At 56.1% G+C, this 13496-nt stretch overlaps 1 protein-coding gene across 21 annotated transcripts in view; it reads right to left on the bottom strand.

The window, feature by feature from the left end:
* Window positions 1-13496, bottom strand: part of MAPT (microtubule associated protein tau) — a 43895-nt gene that overhangs the window by 25727 nt on the left and 4672 nt on the right. For 20 of the 21 annotated variants that reach the window (XR_014685506.1, XM_084496251.1, XM_084496250.1 and 17 more), the window contains exons 2-3: window positions 1708-1796; window positions 263-349 (exon numbers count right to left, since the gene is read on the bottom strand). Coding sequence is in view for 20 of the 21 variants with exons in the window: in XM_084496251.1 (XP_084352377.1) it covers window positions 263-349; window positions 1708-1780 (160 nt within the window). In the remaining variant the exon portion in view is untranslated. The remainder of the gene's footprint in view (window positions 1-262; window positions 350-1707; window positions 1797-13496) is intronic. The other variant, XM_084496254.1, reaches the window with a different exon arrangement.

Consider the following 13496-nt stretch of genomic DNA (forward strand, 5'->3'; position numbering starts at 1 on the left):
CCCACAAGCAACTCGCTCAACTACGAACAACATTTCACACTCTCAGCCGTAGGCTTTCCAACCCAGTGTCCACCTTTAAATGAATTATCTCGTTCTGCAGTGGCAAGCCTCACTTGATGAGACTCGTGAAGAGCACTTGTCCAAGAGCTTGAATACTCCTGCTGAGAAAGCCCAGCAGAACAAGGCACAGTGAGTTTTTTGGCAAGGTTTACCACGACCCCATCCATCATGGTTTCAAAGCAGTAAGTCAAAGAGCTCCCACCTTCCGTAGTTGGGGTGCTCTTAGCGTCAGATGTTTCAGAAACAGGCTCATCCGATCCATCATCGACTGGTATCTGAAGGGGATAGCCTGGAAAACATTCAAATGCTTAGAACAAGTCCTTGGCTACGAGTCACAGCCTACGTGTTACGAACCTCTACCAGCCCAGATCCACAGCAGCAAGGAATTGGAGAGTGTAAAATACCTCAATGAGCAAGCAAAGCGTGAAAATGCCAACCAAAAGCACCGGTGCCATCGCCAAAAAGAACAAGCAGGAGCCCACCAGCAAAAGAAAAACCCAGTGAACCAGAGAGCTAGAAAGCATGGCACAAGCAGGAAAAGAGATCTCAGCAACATAAGCAGAAAAGATGTGCAATATTTGAGGGGTTGTTGTCCTCTCTGCCATCCCTAGAGCCATTAGCTTCCCTCCCAGAGCAGGCTCCCGAACATTTCCACGATGTGTTAATTCTTGTCACTGCAAACCAGCAAGTCTCTGTAAAGGGCTCGGTGCAGCACGTAACGTACAATGTGAAGGCTTGGTTGCAAAAGTCATCTTTTGGAAGAGCAGGGCAAGAAGCACAAGTCTCCTCTTTGCAAGGAGTCTGGGCAAATAAAATAATATAATGAGAACTGGAGAAAATGGCTTGGAAAAGAAGATTCAAACTAATGTAAGTGAAATCCCTGGGAAGCTGTGATGTGCAAAGATGGGACTACAAGCTGCGAGAAGCTCTGACTGAAATGTGTTATACGACCCATGAGGAATGGATGCTATGGATTCTCTTCAGAAGAGAGAGACAAACCCACTTATCTGGTGTAGGCTGTGGCCAAAGCACCTCAAGAAAAGAAAACCAAGATGATGTTTACATGGAGCATAGCCAGGAGTGAGTCCCACCACGTCTGCTGGTGTTGTGTGGGCTTCCAAGCTCAACTGTGGAGCATGGCGGAATGAGAAAGGAAAGGCTTCTCGAGAAATGCAGGTCTGAAATATGGGACAAAAGACCCTTGCGTGGCTCCTGCTAGCAGAGCTCTCTGCTCAGTCCTCCCCTCTCCCTGTGCAGGTGAGAAAAGCAGGCAGCAAGCAGCAGCCTTGAGCCGTGTCTCAAAATAAAAGCAGTGCTCTACTTCGATAGCAAACTGAGGAGTGAACACAGAAACACGTGCCAAGCTGCAGCACTAAGATCACCCCAGGCTAGACACCAGAGCGATTTCTGCTCCTGCTGGGCAATGGTATCAAACAGCAGCGGTTTCCTACAGCTATGAACACCAGAGCACCTTGTGGGCCACCCATGTCCCCTGGCTGCAGCCCGCTGGTGCACGGCAACCTTCAAGGTCTCCTCCTGGCCGTCCCCAAGGCCCCCTTGCTGGCCCTGCTCTCCCCGGTTTTAGCTCTTTCTCCCAGCAGTGGCCAGGGCAGGTCCTTTACACCACCTCCTCCTGGAGGTGCTCACCTGAGGGGATGTGCTTCTCCTGGCCAGCTGCGTGATCCTCCATCGTGGTGACGTCCTGACGCTGCTCCGCCATCTCTCAGCACAGTTACCTGGGGAAGAGAACAAAAAATCATCATGCATCAGGAAAATGCTGGCACCGCACACCCGCACCTGGTGCGTTCCCTCCTCCTGCTCCACGCAGCGATTTTGGTTCACCAGCCAAACTCAAGAGCACTAAATACCCACCTGCAAGCAATCGACCAACTTCCAGCCATCTCTTCAGACACCGCGAGGTGTCTGCTTTGTTCCCTGTTCTGATGAGCCCTGAAACCCCATCCCTGTGCTCGGGGAAGGTCAGGGCTCAAGATACACGCTGCCTATTGGGTTTCACACCTGTGCTGCAATATTCCCCGGAGCATCCAATGCAGGCGCCTCCATGTCCACCAGGAGCAGATTTTATCCACAGTCGCTGGGTGAAGGACAGTGGAAAGGGAGCACTAAGGTGCTGAAAATGTATCTACAGAAACGAGCCAACAGAGCACCCATTTTTCATAAAAGACATGTAAAGGAATGGATTTTATTTGTGCACAGAAGGAAGGTCTAATGATTCCTGCACAAGCACCAGCATGTGCTGGTCGATGCATCCCTCTGCATAAGGGTATGGGTGAATTCTGCCCAGTTGCAACACCAAAACGACCCAGGTGTTTAGGATTTCCAGAGCAAAACACCCATCCTGGTGACCCTGGGCACTGCTCAGCCTCTGCTCTGCCACCGGAGCCTTGGCTGGCAGCAGGGCAGGGATGCCTGAAACGCCGACATCCCTCAGCAGGGCTGTGGTTGGGATTTCCAAAGGGGAGAAGGACTGAAAAACCATGCAGAGCCGACAAACCTCATGTTCAGCCTGCTGGGAAACGGTGCAGAAGGTGCCAGGGAAGCAAAAAGCAACAAGAACGTCTTTATTTTATCCCGCTTGCCATTCAACACCATTCCAAACCCTCACGTTCCTGTGGGTTGGCTTCAGAGGGCGAATCCAAAATTCCCAGCCGAGCCACATGCCCCACAAAGAAACCAAAGCCAGGATCACCTCCCACAGGGCCTGAGCGGGACCAGCACTGGGTCTTGACGCAGAAAGGTGCTAAAATTCAGTTATTTTTTCCAGCGAGCATCGAGCTGCTCAAGGAAACGAAGCCGCCAACAAACATCCGCTCCGGCAAAGCATGGACCGTGTTTCTCCTTATCCTCCGTGCTAGCTGGACAGACAGTGGGTTTAGCTGACTTCCTAATAGCTGATATAATTACAGCCAGGGGCAGTGATTAATAACCAGCTATTAAGGGAAATGGCGAGTTTGCCACGACCGCCAGGAGCGCATGGATCCAGCAGCGGGGCTCCGGTTACCAGCAGCAAGGAAGCAAGCTCACGTGGGTTTGTTTGCTGGCAATAAATTCTCTGGATATATGGAACTAAGCAAGAGGGAAGCTCAAATGCCAGTAACCAGATCTTACCCCGTTTTTTTTAAGCCTTGGGAAGATGACTATGCAACTGAATTTCTGCCTTTGACAGCTATGAAGCCACCCGACCTAGCTGTACCGAGGAAGTTCGAGAACTTGCCCTGAAAGAAAACGGTTCACAAAAATGGAGGTATAAAATGGGAAGGAATAAAGTATCCATCGTTTGCCAAAATTTGGGGGGCTGCCCATCAAAAATGAATGTCCCTAATTATTTGGGCATATGGCCGCCCTCCTCCCAGGGCTCAAAGGATCGCATTGATGCTATCCCGGTCCCGTTTGGCTGGGACTTGATCCTATTTACAGGTCTAGTTAGCACTGAAATACAAAAATATAATGTTAACCTAGCATACAGAGGACATAAGAGGGCCCCTGTCCCACTCCCTGCTGGTGGCCCCCCCCAGCCCAGCCCAGCTCAGCTCACTAAACCCCTGCAGGTACCAAGAGCTCTGCTTCCAAACTGCTGACCCCGAGGCAAACCGCCCACAAACACACTGCTGGATTTCACTGAGGCTTCCTCCTCCTGCCTCCTTCTCTCTTTCCTCCCACCTGATTTTTGGAGAGGAGCACTTAGCCTCTCTCCCAGTCTCCCCAGAAAGACACGTTTCGTGCTTTCTTGCCTCCGGACAAGAATTTCCTGGGACACCATCCAGAGAGGACTCCTGGCTCGACAGCCACCGAGCTCGCGCACCGCGCTGGAGGCTCATCTGCTGGTGCTGTGCACGGCTCCCGTCTCAGCCAAAGCCGTCCTGCTTTTCCCCCGAGCACAGCATCGAGCATCTGTGCAAGCCTGGCACGACAGCAGCGAGCGATGATTCAGCAGAGGCCGGTGGATGTGCCGCTGACCTGCTGTGCTGGGGGTTTTCAGCGCCAGGAAAGGGCTGGGTGTTTTTTAGAGAAGCTGCTGGTTTTGCCGTCTCTCTGAGCACTGCAGAAAGGGCTTTAACGCTGCAATGCTCACGGCCAGGCAGAGGCAGGCTCTGTTCCCCCTGAGCTCCGTGCATACAGCACGACTCAGCCGGAGCTAAAGGAGCGGAGATGTGCCCGGGAGGATACAGCCATTAATTTTGCAGAGATGAAAGGAAGAGCTGCCTGCTCGGCTACAAGGAAAAAGGCACCACCAGAAGCCACAAAGATGCATCAAAAAATCACTCAACGATACCCTGAGAGCCTGAGAAACCTGGCTGCAGCTGAGGAGAAGCCCTGGATGCTCATTTATTTGGCCAGCATGGGGGCACGGTTTGCTGCGCGGAGCAGAAGCGTCTCCCACACAAAGCAGGTCATCCTCCCGTGGGCAGAGGAGGAGAAAAGGAGCTCCTTGAACCAGCACAAGCCAAGGGGCACAGACGGGGACCCGGCTCCCACAAGGCTCCAGTGGCATCATGCTTTTAGCAGGAGAAATGCCCGCTCACCAGATGCCTCCTGCACCGCCCCGGACGCGTTTCCTGCGGCTCGCCCCCCGAGGCTGAGATTGAAACCCATCACAGCAAGGCTGATGGAATTTCACCGGGAACAGAGAAGTAAATAAATAAGGGCGGGCACGCAGAGCGAGCCGGTGGGTGAGCAGGAAGGAGCCAGCAGCACCATTATCTCTACGCTGCAAAGCTCTCCCAGCTGAATTCGAAACACGCAGGCCACGGAAAAACCATACAGCCATATTCAGCAGGAACGGCCTCATAAAGACACTTCATGCCTCTCCGATGGATGCTCAGATTCATTCTCTCTTTTTTTCTCACCCGTTGGACACGGCAAGCTCGGGACCGCGCTGGCGATGCACACGGGGTGGGGACGGATCTGTCCTGCCTGCAAAGCCCCTCTTATTCCAGGGGAATAGCTCGGCTTGGCTTCGGGTTCTTGAGTAATAAATGGAATTGAAGCCCTGAGAAAGTGCCTGTTTTGGATTCAGGTTTTTCTTTTTGAAGAAAGAGGGTCTGGGAATCGCACATGTGAGGAGCTGCTTCGAGTTCTGGACAACGCCTGTAATGACGATCTGTTTCTCCAGTGGGGGACAGGGAAATCCCTCTCAGGGAAAAACATAAGGGGAGAAATGCTCCAAAATGCCTGTAATAACAGCCCCACCTTGAAGCAGTGGCTTGGTAATGTATAATTACACCAACGAGAGCTGCCCAGAGATAAACTTTGGCAGCACCTTCTGCTTGGCAGATAAGGCACAAGCCCCCCTGAGCACCTTATCCGTTTCCAGCAGAACCATTGTCGTTCTCGGGGCCACTATCTGCAACCCTACAGCCCGCCCCGGTACGAACAGCTCCTCCAAACCTCGCATTTTTCAAACCCGCAGCCCGCCTTGTGAGGGAGGAGGCGCCTTTATTTTGGGGCCCTTCCCAGCTGTGCAGCAAGGCACACGAGGAGGCACCGCGGGGCCAGGGCAGGAGAAAGCGGCTGCTTTCTGGCAGTGCCAGCTCTCCCACCAGCACCTCTGCTGGTGCAAACTGGTCAGGTCCCTCGTCCTAAATCCGATTTTTCAGGTTTGGCTGTTTTTTGCCGTCTGCACCAGCGCAGGAGCAATTGGTGTTGTATGACGGCGCGCGGCCCTGGAGGTGGTTTGGAGGACGGAGCAGTGGTGCTGGGCTCCCAGCTGGGTTGGGAGGAGGTTCGGGAGGCTGGGGGCTAAGCCCAGAGCTGCCGAAACCAGGAGCAGCTCCTGCTGGGTTTAAATGGTGGCATTGTGTGGCTCAGGCCCAGGGTGGTCCCTGCAGGACTCTTGTGCAAAATGGTAGGGGCTAAAAGCCCAAGTGGATGTGGCTACAAAAGAAGTTTCCAGCCCAAAAGAGCCCAAAGCCTGCAGGACCAGGAGAAGTCTGAAGCAAAGCGAGGCAGATCTTTAACAGCCATCAACATCACTGGGGTTGGGGTCAGGACGTGAGAGCTATCAGTCAGCTCAAGGTCCAGAAGGCACTGAAAACAGGAAAAAAATGGTTTTCCTTGTGGGATTTGACAAGGATGCTGAAAGTGCCATCAGCACTCCCCCAGGAGGCTGCACAGACCTGGCCGTGGGGTCTCTCTGCTCGGCGTGGCAGCTCCCGTACCGCCGTCTGTGCGGTTTGCACCGAGCTTTCGGCACCAGCCCGACCTCAATTCCTCTGCAGGATGCAGTGCTCGGGAGCTGGGGTGCCAGAGCCACAGCCCTGGCATCGTCCTGCACCCTGATGTGATTCAGAAATTAAAGCAGCGCTCCTCTCCCATCGCCTGGTCCAAAATGTATTTCCTAGAGGTGTCAGGAAAATGGTTTGGTGTGGTCTGAGCCGTGGGGAGCTCAACCAGAGCCGGGGTGGCACTGCCTGAGCAGAGCCCAGTGCTGGGCTCCTGGCATCTCCCCAGCACCACCCGCATGCGTGAGAACGGGGCCAGGCAGCGCAGCAGCACCTCCTCCCTCCACGAGGGCTCCAGCAGCAAGCACTGTTTCACAAAGAGGGGAGAACAGCCTGTGCAAACCAGGATTACTAAAGAAAAACCAATAAATGACCAAAATACGCAATAAATGCTCCATTAGAGCACACCAAAGCCTTGTGTACGGGGCACAAACCAGCCCCAGGTGTCGGTAAGAAACTCCTTGGTGCTGCAGCACCTTCCTCCTCCTGCCCCACGCCTCCTGTGCCACAGGGCTGAAGGCTGCAGGGTCTGGTGCTGTGATTCCTGCGGGGCCAGCAGCGATGGCACAGCACACGCAGCACACGCAGCGCTCACCCTGCTCCCCTGGGACCAAGCCTGGGCAGCTTCACGCCCCACTCAGGTCCGGCAGCCCCGAGCCTCAATCCCTCAGCAAAAGGTTTCCTCGCCCTGAGAGGTGAAGAAAAGCAGGGCTGGAGAACACCTACCCCACGGAGAGCGGCCCGGGGAGGGAAGCAGGTGCCGGGGACCACGCAGCTGCACTTCGGCGGCGCCGGGTTTGCGCGGTGTGTTCCAGCCAACGTCGCCAGCACGGTCACAAAGGGGCACGGAACCGCGGCCCCGCAGCCCTTCTGCTGCCAGGGGCTTACCTGCAAGGGCAGCCGGCGCCCACTCGTGCTGCTTAAAAATGAAAACTCACCAAACATCAGCCATCTGATCAGTGTTACTTCTGAAAGGTGATCAAACGCAAGCAGGGGGGTTCACAAAGCAGGCTTCCGCCTGGATTACTCAATTAAAACGGAGTGACAGCCCCGTGAAACACCACCAGCCTGAAAGGTGCTTCATAATTCATAAGCAACTCCCTTTTCATCTCCTTTGTGTACTTTTCCAAGTGCTGTTTTTTCTGAGAAGCCGACAGATGAAGGAACACGGACGGCAATCTCGTTATTTGTCTGATACGCAGCGAGCTGAGGAATTAAACGGAGTTTTGAGTTCTCTGACAAGAGGCTCAAAAAGTTCCTCCAGGTTCAAAGACAAGAAAAATGCCTCTTAGAGAAGCAGGAGGGAGCTGCAATAGAAATGGTGTCAGAAATGCATTTTTCTACATTTTTTTTTTCATGTTTTTTCCATGTTTTGGTGTAGGTGTCTGCTTGGAGGCCTGGGACGTTCGACACTTTCCCTGGATGCAAACGTGCGGTGGGTTTGGGCTCGTGGCAGAGCAGCTTTGAGGCTCAGGACCTCATCCCAGCTTCACGCACACCCCTTTGGGTCAAAATGGAATAAAAAAGCTGGGTTCAAAGACACACGAGCTCGGGGAACCGTCAGAAACCATCCCTTAGGAATCTGACCGCTCGCCCAGAGCCACCAAGATCTCAGCAGCTGGCGAAGGTCCCCAGGGCACGCCGGTGGCCAGAGAAAAGCCAAGGGCCACTCGTGCTGGCCAGTTCCTCGGCATTTCTGAGAATGACACTAACACCATTTGCCATCCCGAATCAGCTTAGGCTCGCTTTGGCAGCTGGCTCCACGCAGGGTGGCAATCAGGAGAGCAGATTAGCCGGCCCCAGCTCCAGCCCCAGCCCGAGCAGCGAGACTTGGGAGATGGGAAACGTGTTACCTGCCAAGAAAAGGACACCACAAACGCAGCCCCTGCTGGGAATCGCCTGAGGAGCACACGCGAGTATTTTGCATCGCAGGAACACCCACCCTGCGCCTTGCATACCTGCCAGAGGTGCAGACTGCTGCAGACCTAGCGCCATCCCCAGATCCCATCAGGAAGCTCCTGGTGGACACCACCAGGATGTCCTTGTCCCCAATTTCCCTGGCAGACACCCCTGGGATGCCACCTTCCCTGATTTCCCCCTGACGGACACCCCCAGGATGTCAGGACCCACCTTTCGCCTCGCCCGGAGCCGCACACCTCCGTGTCGGGCTGCCACCACCCTTTCCCACCTTTCTTTTTCTCTTCTCCTCCTGCCTCACTTGACACAGCCAAAAGCAGCCTCGTGCAGCCCCACTCGAGCCCTGCACGCCCACACGGGGGGTGGCTGAAGGGCATCAGTGCCCCGGATCCCCCCTCTCATTCCGCACTGTGATGCGAAGCTCGGGCTGCCTCCGAGCCCGCTGGCTCGAGCTAGATTAGGGCTCCGATCAGAGGGGCTTACACGGCAGGGAAAGAGAAGCCAGAGGAGTTTTGGAGCCTGCCCTTGCTGTTCAGCGGGCTCTGGGAGGATAGGAGGAGGGGAAGCCTCTTTGCAGGGATTTACGAGGCCGCCTTCGGATTTCACCCCAGCCCCCTGCTGGAGTATTTTGCGTTTCAGAGCCATGAGATGGGCCGTGGGTAGCTCAGTTCTTCCTCCCCCAAAATCCTGCTTCCTTAGGAAGCCTTTAAGCAGTTTGAACGCGTAGAGCGGATCAAAGGGAAGGCAGAAGATCTTATTTACCAGCTAATTCCCTTTGACTCTTCCCATCCTGGGCTCAGCCCGACCGGCTGGAAATCCCTGCTGCTGCAGGCTCACAGGCCAGCACCAGTCGGTGTTAACCAACAAAAAAAGGTGGCAGTGCCAAAGTGCCCCAAAATGCTGCTGGAGTGTTTATGAGTTAGGACCTGCCCCACCGAGCCTCCTGTCTCCTGGCTGCAGGTTGCACCGTGGGGAGGAAGAAATGGCTTTCCCGAGGACAAGGAAGGAAAGCAGACATCATCCCACTGCCCAGCAGCTGCCGCCCTCTTCTCTGTCGCTCCCGTGGAACAATTATAAAGGCTGCTCCTGCGATGGCAGCCCAGGGAGATCCCTTTCTCACAGCCGTCGGTGGCAAAAGGAGCCCGGCGGGGCTCATCTGCTCGGGGACGCTTGCAATCCACCATGAACAGGACCGGTGGCATGGCCAGAGGTTCCTTGTGGCTATCACCACTTTCTTTCTTAATATGAGGTCAGGAACAAAGTGACAGGACTGATTTCACGCTCCACTGATACCAGGACACGTCCCAGGGCTGGGAAATGCTGGCGGACCGAGGGCTCAAACCCGAGGCTGGTGCTGAGCCAGCGGGGTTGCGCGGAGCTGGGTGCTCGGGGAGGTGCACGGCGCTGCACAGCACCAGGTCAGGGTGCTCGGGGTGCTTCTGGCCACCAGCAGCAGCTCCGTGACAGCAGCTCCGCTCTTCACCTCCGTGCAGGCTCCCAAGCACCGTCTCCATTTTACAACCGCTCGGCAGCGCAGCCGCGTGCCGTAGGACCCAGCAGAGCCGACTGCCGGTCTGAGAGCCACAGCTCCTGCTAATTCGGTCTCTCTGCAGGCTTTTTGTAGCGGCACACGTACAGCAGCATCCATTTGCAGTGCCAGAGCCACCGGCTGGAGAAATGTCTGCAGCCCGGGGGGAACGCGGGAGCAAGCACCAGGCGGGGGTCACCCACACAGAGCAGGGGCACCGGAGCGTTCGTGTCAAATGCTCCAAATGTTCTGCATTTAGCAGCAAAAACGTGCAGAGCCCCCAGCGAGGAGAGCAGGCAGGGCTCTCCCTGCAGCACCCGGCCACCTCCCTGCCAGCCCCAGCAGTCTCTTCTTTCTTTGCTGCAGCAGGAATCCTGCCTTTGCTGCGGTGCTCGGAGCCAGGCAGGGCCACATCCTGCAGTGCTGGAGCAGCCTCAGGGCGAGCACCGAGCAGGCTGAGCACCAGCCCCTTCCCCGGCCTCGCTCCATGCCGAGGGGATCAGCGTGCAGCCAGACTGCAATTTAACGAGCAGGAAGCCTCGTTTGCACCTGTAAATGGGTTTGGAGATGCAGGTAGGTGCTGTCACCTTCCACCTTGGCCACCATCACGCACGTGCACGCCCTGCACAAGGATTCATGCATGGCACTGAGCACCGCCATCTGTGTGATTCTGTCATCTCCTCACCCTAGGTTTGCAGCTGCAGAGGGGGAAGCAGGGATCTCGCCATCCAGCTGCCATCCAGCCACACCCTGAGCTGCAGATTTTGGGAAAGATGCTGTCGAGACTCAAGGTGTGCGTGCTGCTCGCTCGCTTTGATCTCAGCCGCACCTCCCGCTTTGATTTCGCGGCGCCGACACTTGCTGAGCCCTGACAGCACAGCCTGGGCAGAAGTTCGGCGAACGTTCAGCTCAGGAACGAGGACACTGAATATCAAAGATGCTCCAGGCCACAGCCCTAGCCTACAAACACGTGATCCCAGCCAGCAGGGATGGGAAGGAGCCAGGAAGGTGCTGGGGACACCACAAGAGTGTGGGAGATTTTCTCAGGGCAAGGAAAACATTCAGGCCATCTCCTCGGGCTGGCCTTTCTGTTATGTTGAGCTGTTTCAGCACATAGCTAGGAATGAAAACGATGACAACAGCACCATCTGCTCCAGCTGCCACCACGGCCCAGGGCACAGCTGGCCTGAAAAATCCCCCCTTTCCTCTGCTGTGGCCCACGCGGTCCTGTGACAGAGCAGCACCGGTGCTCATCTCACCAGGACATCACCGTGAGCCTCCTGATACCCAAACCGGGCACCAAACACCCTGCGGCCCCACAGCGACCAGCTCCAGCACCCCACTGGGGACTGGCAGCACTGGAAGGCAGCGGGACGCCTTATTGTGGCCGATCCTATAAATATAGGGGAAAGGAAGTCAGCTCTCTTACACGCTGCTGCCTCACCCTAGAAGAAAGGAGCACGGCAGAGCTCTCAGCTCTTCGGGACTCTCACATCAGCAATCGCAGGGCATCCAGAGGAAGATTTTAGCTTCTGCCCGAATTTTCTGCATCATTTTGCTCTCCCCTACCAGGAAACGTTTCAGTTGAAGTCCAAAGTGAGCGTGCTTCAGCCTTTCTTCTTCCAAGCCCAAAGATGCAATAGGATCTTCATCCAGCGCTTCCCCGTGCTTGTGTCGCCGCTGTCATGTTGCAGAGCAGCAGAAACAAACTGCTCCCCTAAATCCTCTACACCAAGAGGCGGAGAGTTGTGCCTTGATTTTTTGTAGTGAGGGAGCTCAGCTGGAACCGTGCTGAGGCACAGAGCAGACGAGGATCTTTAAGTGTGGAAGGATGAACAACAGCACGTAAAAATCGAGTGCTCGGGAGTCTCCCTCCAGCTCATCTTCACCCCATGAGGGCCACTCGGGACAAGAACCAGGTACCCATCTCATCTCACCTCGATTCTAGCTTTGTTGAGCCAACGAACACATTTACAACAGCAGCAGGCGCGGGTGGCACCAACAGTGATGCTCCGCGTGGGAACCCAGGCCCTAAATGCAGCCCGAGCGGTAGCCCCGTTATTCCCCTTCCCAACCCAAAGGCTGCGGGATGAGAGGTTCAAAAACCAGCAGCCGTGTGCGTTTCATCCTGTGGCAGTCACCTAGAGGCCCAGGGGACGAGCAGTTGGAGCTGTCCACCTTTAAGGTCTAGGATTTGGGCTCCGTCCTCCCCAGCACGTTGGGTAAAAAATCAGCGAGGTGCAGTCAGCGTCCTCAGGGGCTTCGTCCCCCTTCATCTAAATGCAGCTCTGCTGTCACACGTCTGACACGCACGACAGGACAGCCTGCTCGGGAGCCTCACCTCTTGCCTAAAATAATATTGCTGCTGGTCTCGGGTTACGAGGATCCATTCACGCTCCCTAAGGTCACGGCTCCCCGGATCGCTAATACAAAGGCAAGAAGGAGCGGGGTGCGGGTGCTGCAGTTGTGCTTCTATAAAAATATCGCGGCACGGAGCAGAGACCGGGTGCTGCAGGAGGCTCTGGGCACACCCGGAGCCCCCCGGGGGAGGCAGGGAGCACTTGGCTGCGGCGGACGATGCTGGGTTTGCTCCCACGGCAGGCTTGAGCTGCAGCAAAACCAAACCTGTGCGCACACGAGGTGAGGGTCCGTGGTGTTCCCCCTCTGCATGGTGCCCGCCTGCAGTGCCTGGTGGCCCTTGCTGGGTCCCCAAACCCTTCTGATGCTCGCTGATCGCTCCTCGGCATCGCCTGGCACACCCAGCTCGCTCCTGCTGGCTGCATCTCGTTAGAAATTTGGCAACGAGCACCAGCGAGGGGAGATGGTCGGGGCACAGAGGATTGGATTCTGCCATTTCAGGGCTCGAAGCAAGCACCGCGAGGCTCCGGGGTGCTGGAAGAGCAAACAAGCCCAGGGAGCGAGCAGCCCCTCCGTCAGAGGAGTGCCTGAGCAGAGTCACTAAGGAAACCGGCTTCAGAGCTGCGCAGGGACCTCAGACAGCCGTGACAATGAGCCCTATTATTAGGCACCATAAAAGCACCGACATATCGGGGAGATGAGGCTTTAAGAAGCGCTTTCACATCAACCAGCGTTCCTAACTCTCTTCCCCTCTACCCCCAGGTTCCTCCAGGCAAGAGGCACGGCAATTCAGCTGCCACTAAAGCAGGGAAAAGGCAAAAACACACCCAAAGCAGGCTCCCGAAACCACCCGCAGGAGGAGGACGTGCTGCCAGCAGCACTGCTGCAGCTGAGATTCCGGCACCAGCCGGCGCTGGGAGCCCAGCCCAGCGCGTCAGCACCCTGCAGGGAGCCGGGCACGGGGTGCTCGCAGCCCCACAGCTCCTGCCCGAGCACCAGAGGCTCCCCGAGCGCTGCAGAGCCCAGGTCTGGGTCTGCCGGGTGAGATTTGTGATGGGAGGAGGGCTGGTTCCTGCTGGTTCCTGCCCCAGCTCCCAGTCACCCCATTCAGATGTCCCGACCGCCGCTGCCATCCCCGCACGCCTCCTCCTTGCAGGGCCGTTGGCACAGGACAGGTCCAACACCCCGGTGCTGTCCCCATCCATCCTCAACACCCCAATGTGCTGGGTTCTGCTCCTGGGAGCTTTGTGTGCTCCCATCTGTGCCCCCCAGCATCGCCCGCTGCTTCTGCCTGCCCAGCAGAAGGCACGGGAGAGCACGGGGGGTTCTGTCCCGTTTGGAGATGTCCATTCCCAAAAGAGCAGCAATGAGGCAGTGGTGAAACCACACTA

This window comes from Aythya ferina (assembly GCF_964211825.1).
Source record: "Aythya ferina genome assembly, chromosome: 23".
Classification (NCBI taxonomy): Eukaryota; Metazoa; Chordata; class Aves; order Anseriformes; family Anatidae; genus Aythya; species Aythya ferina.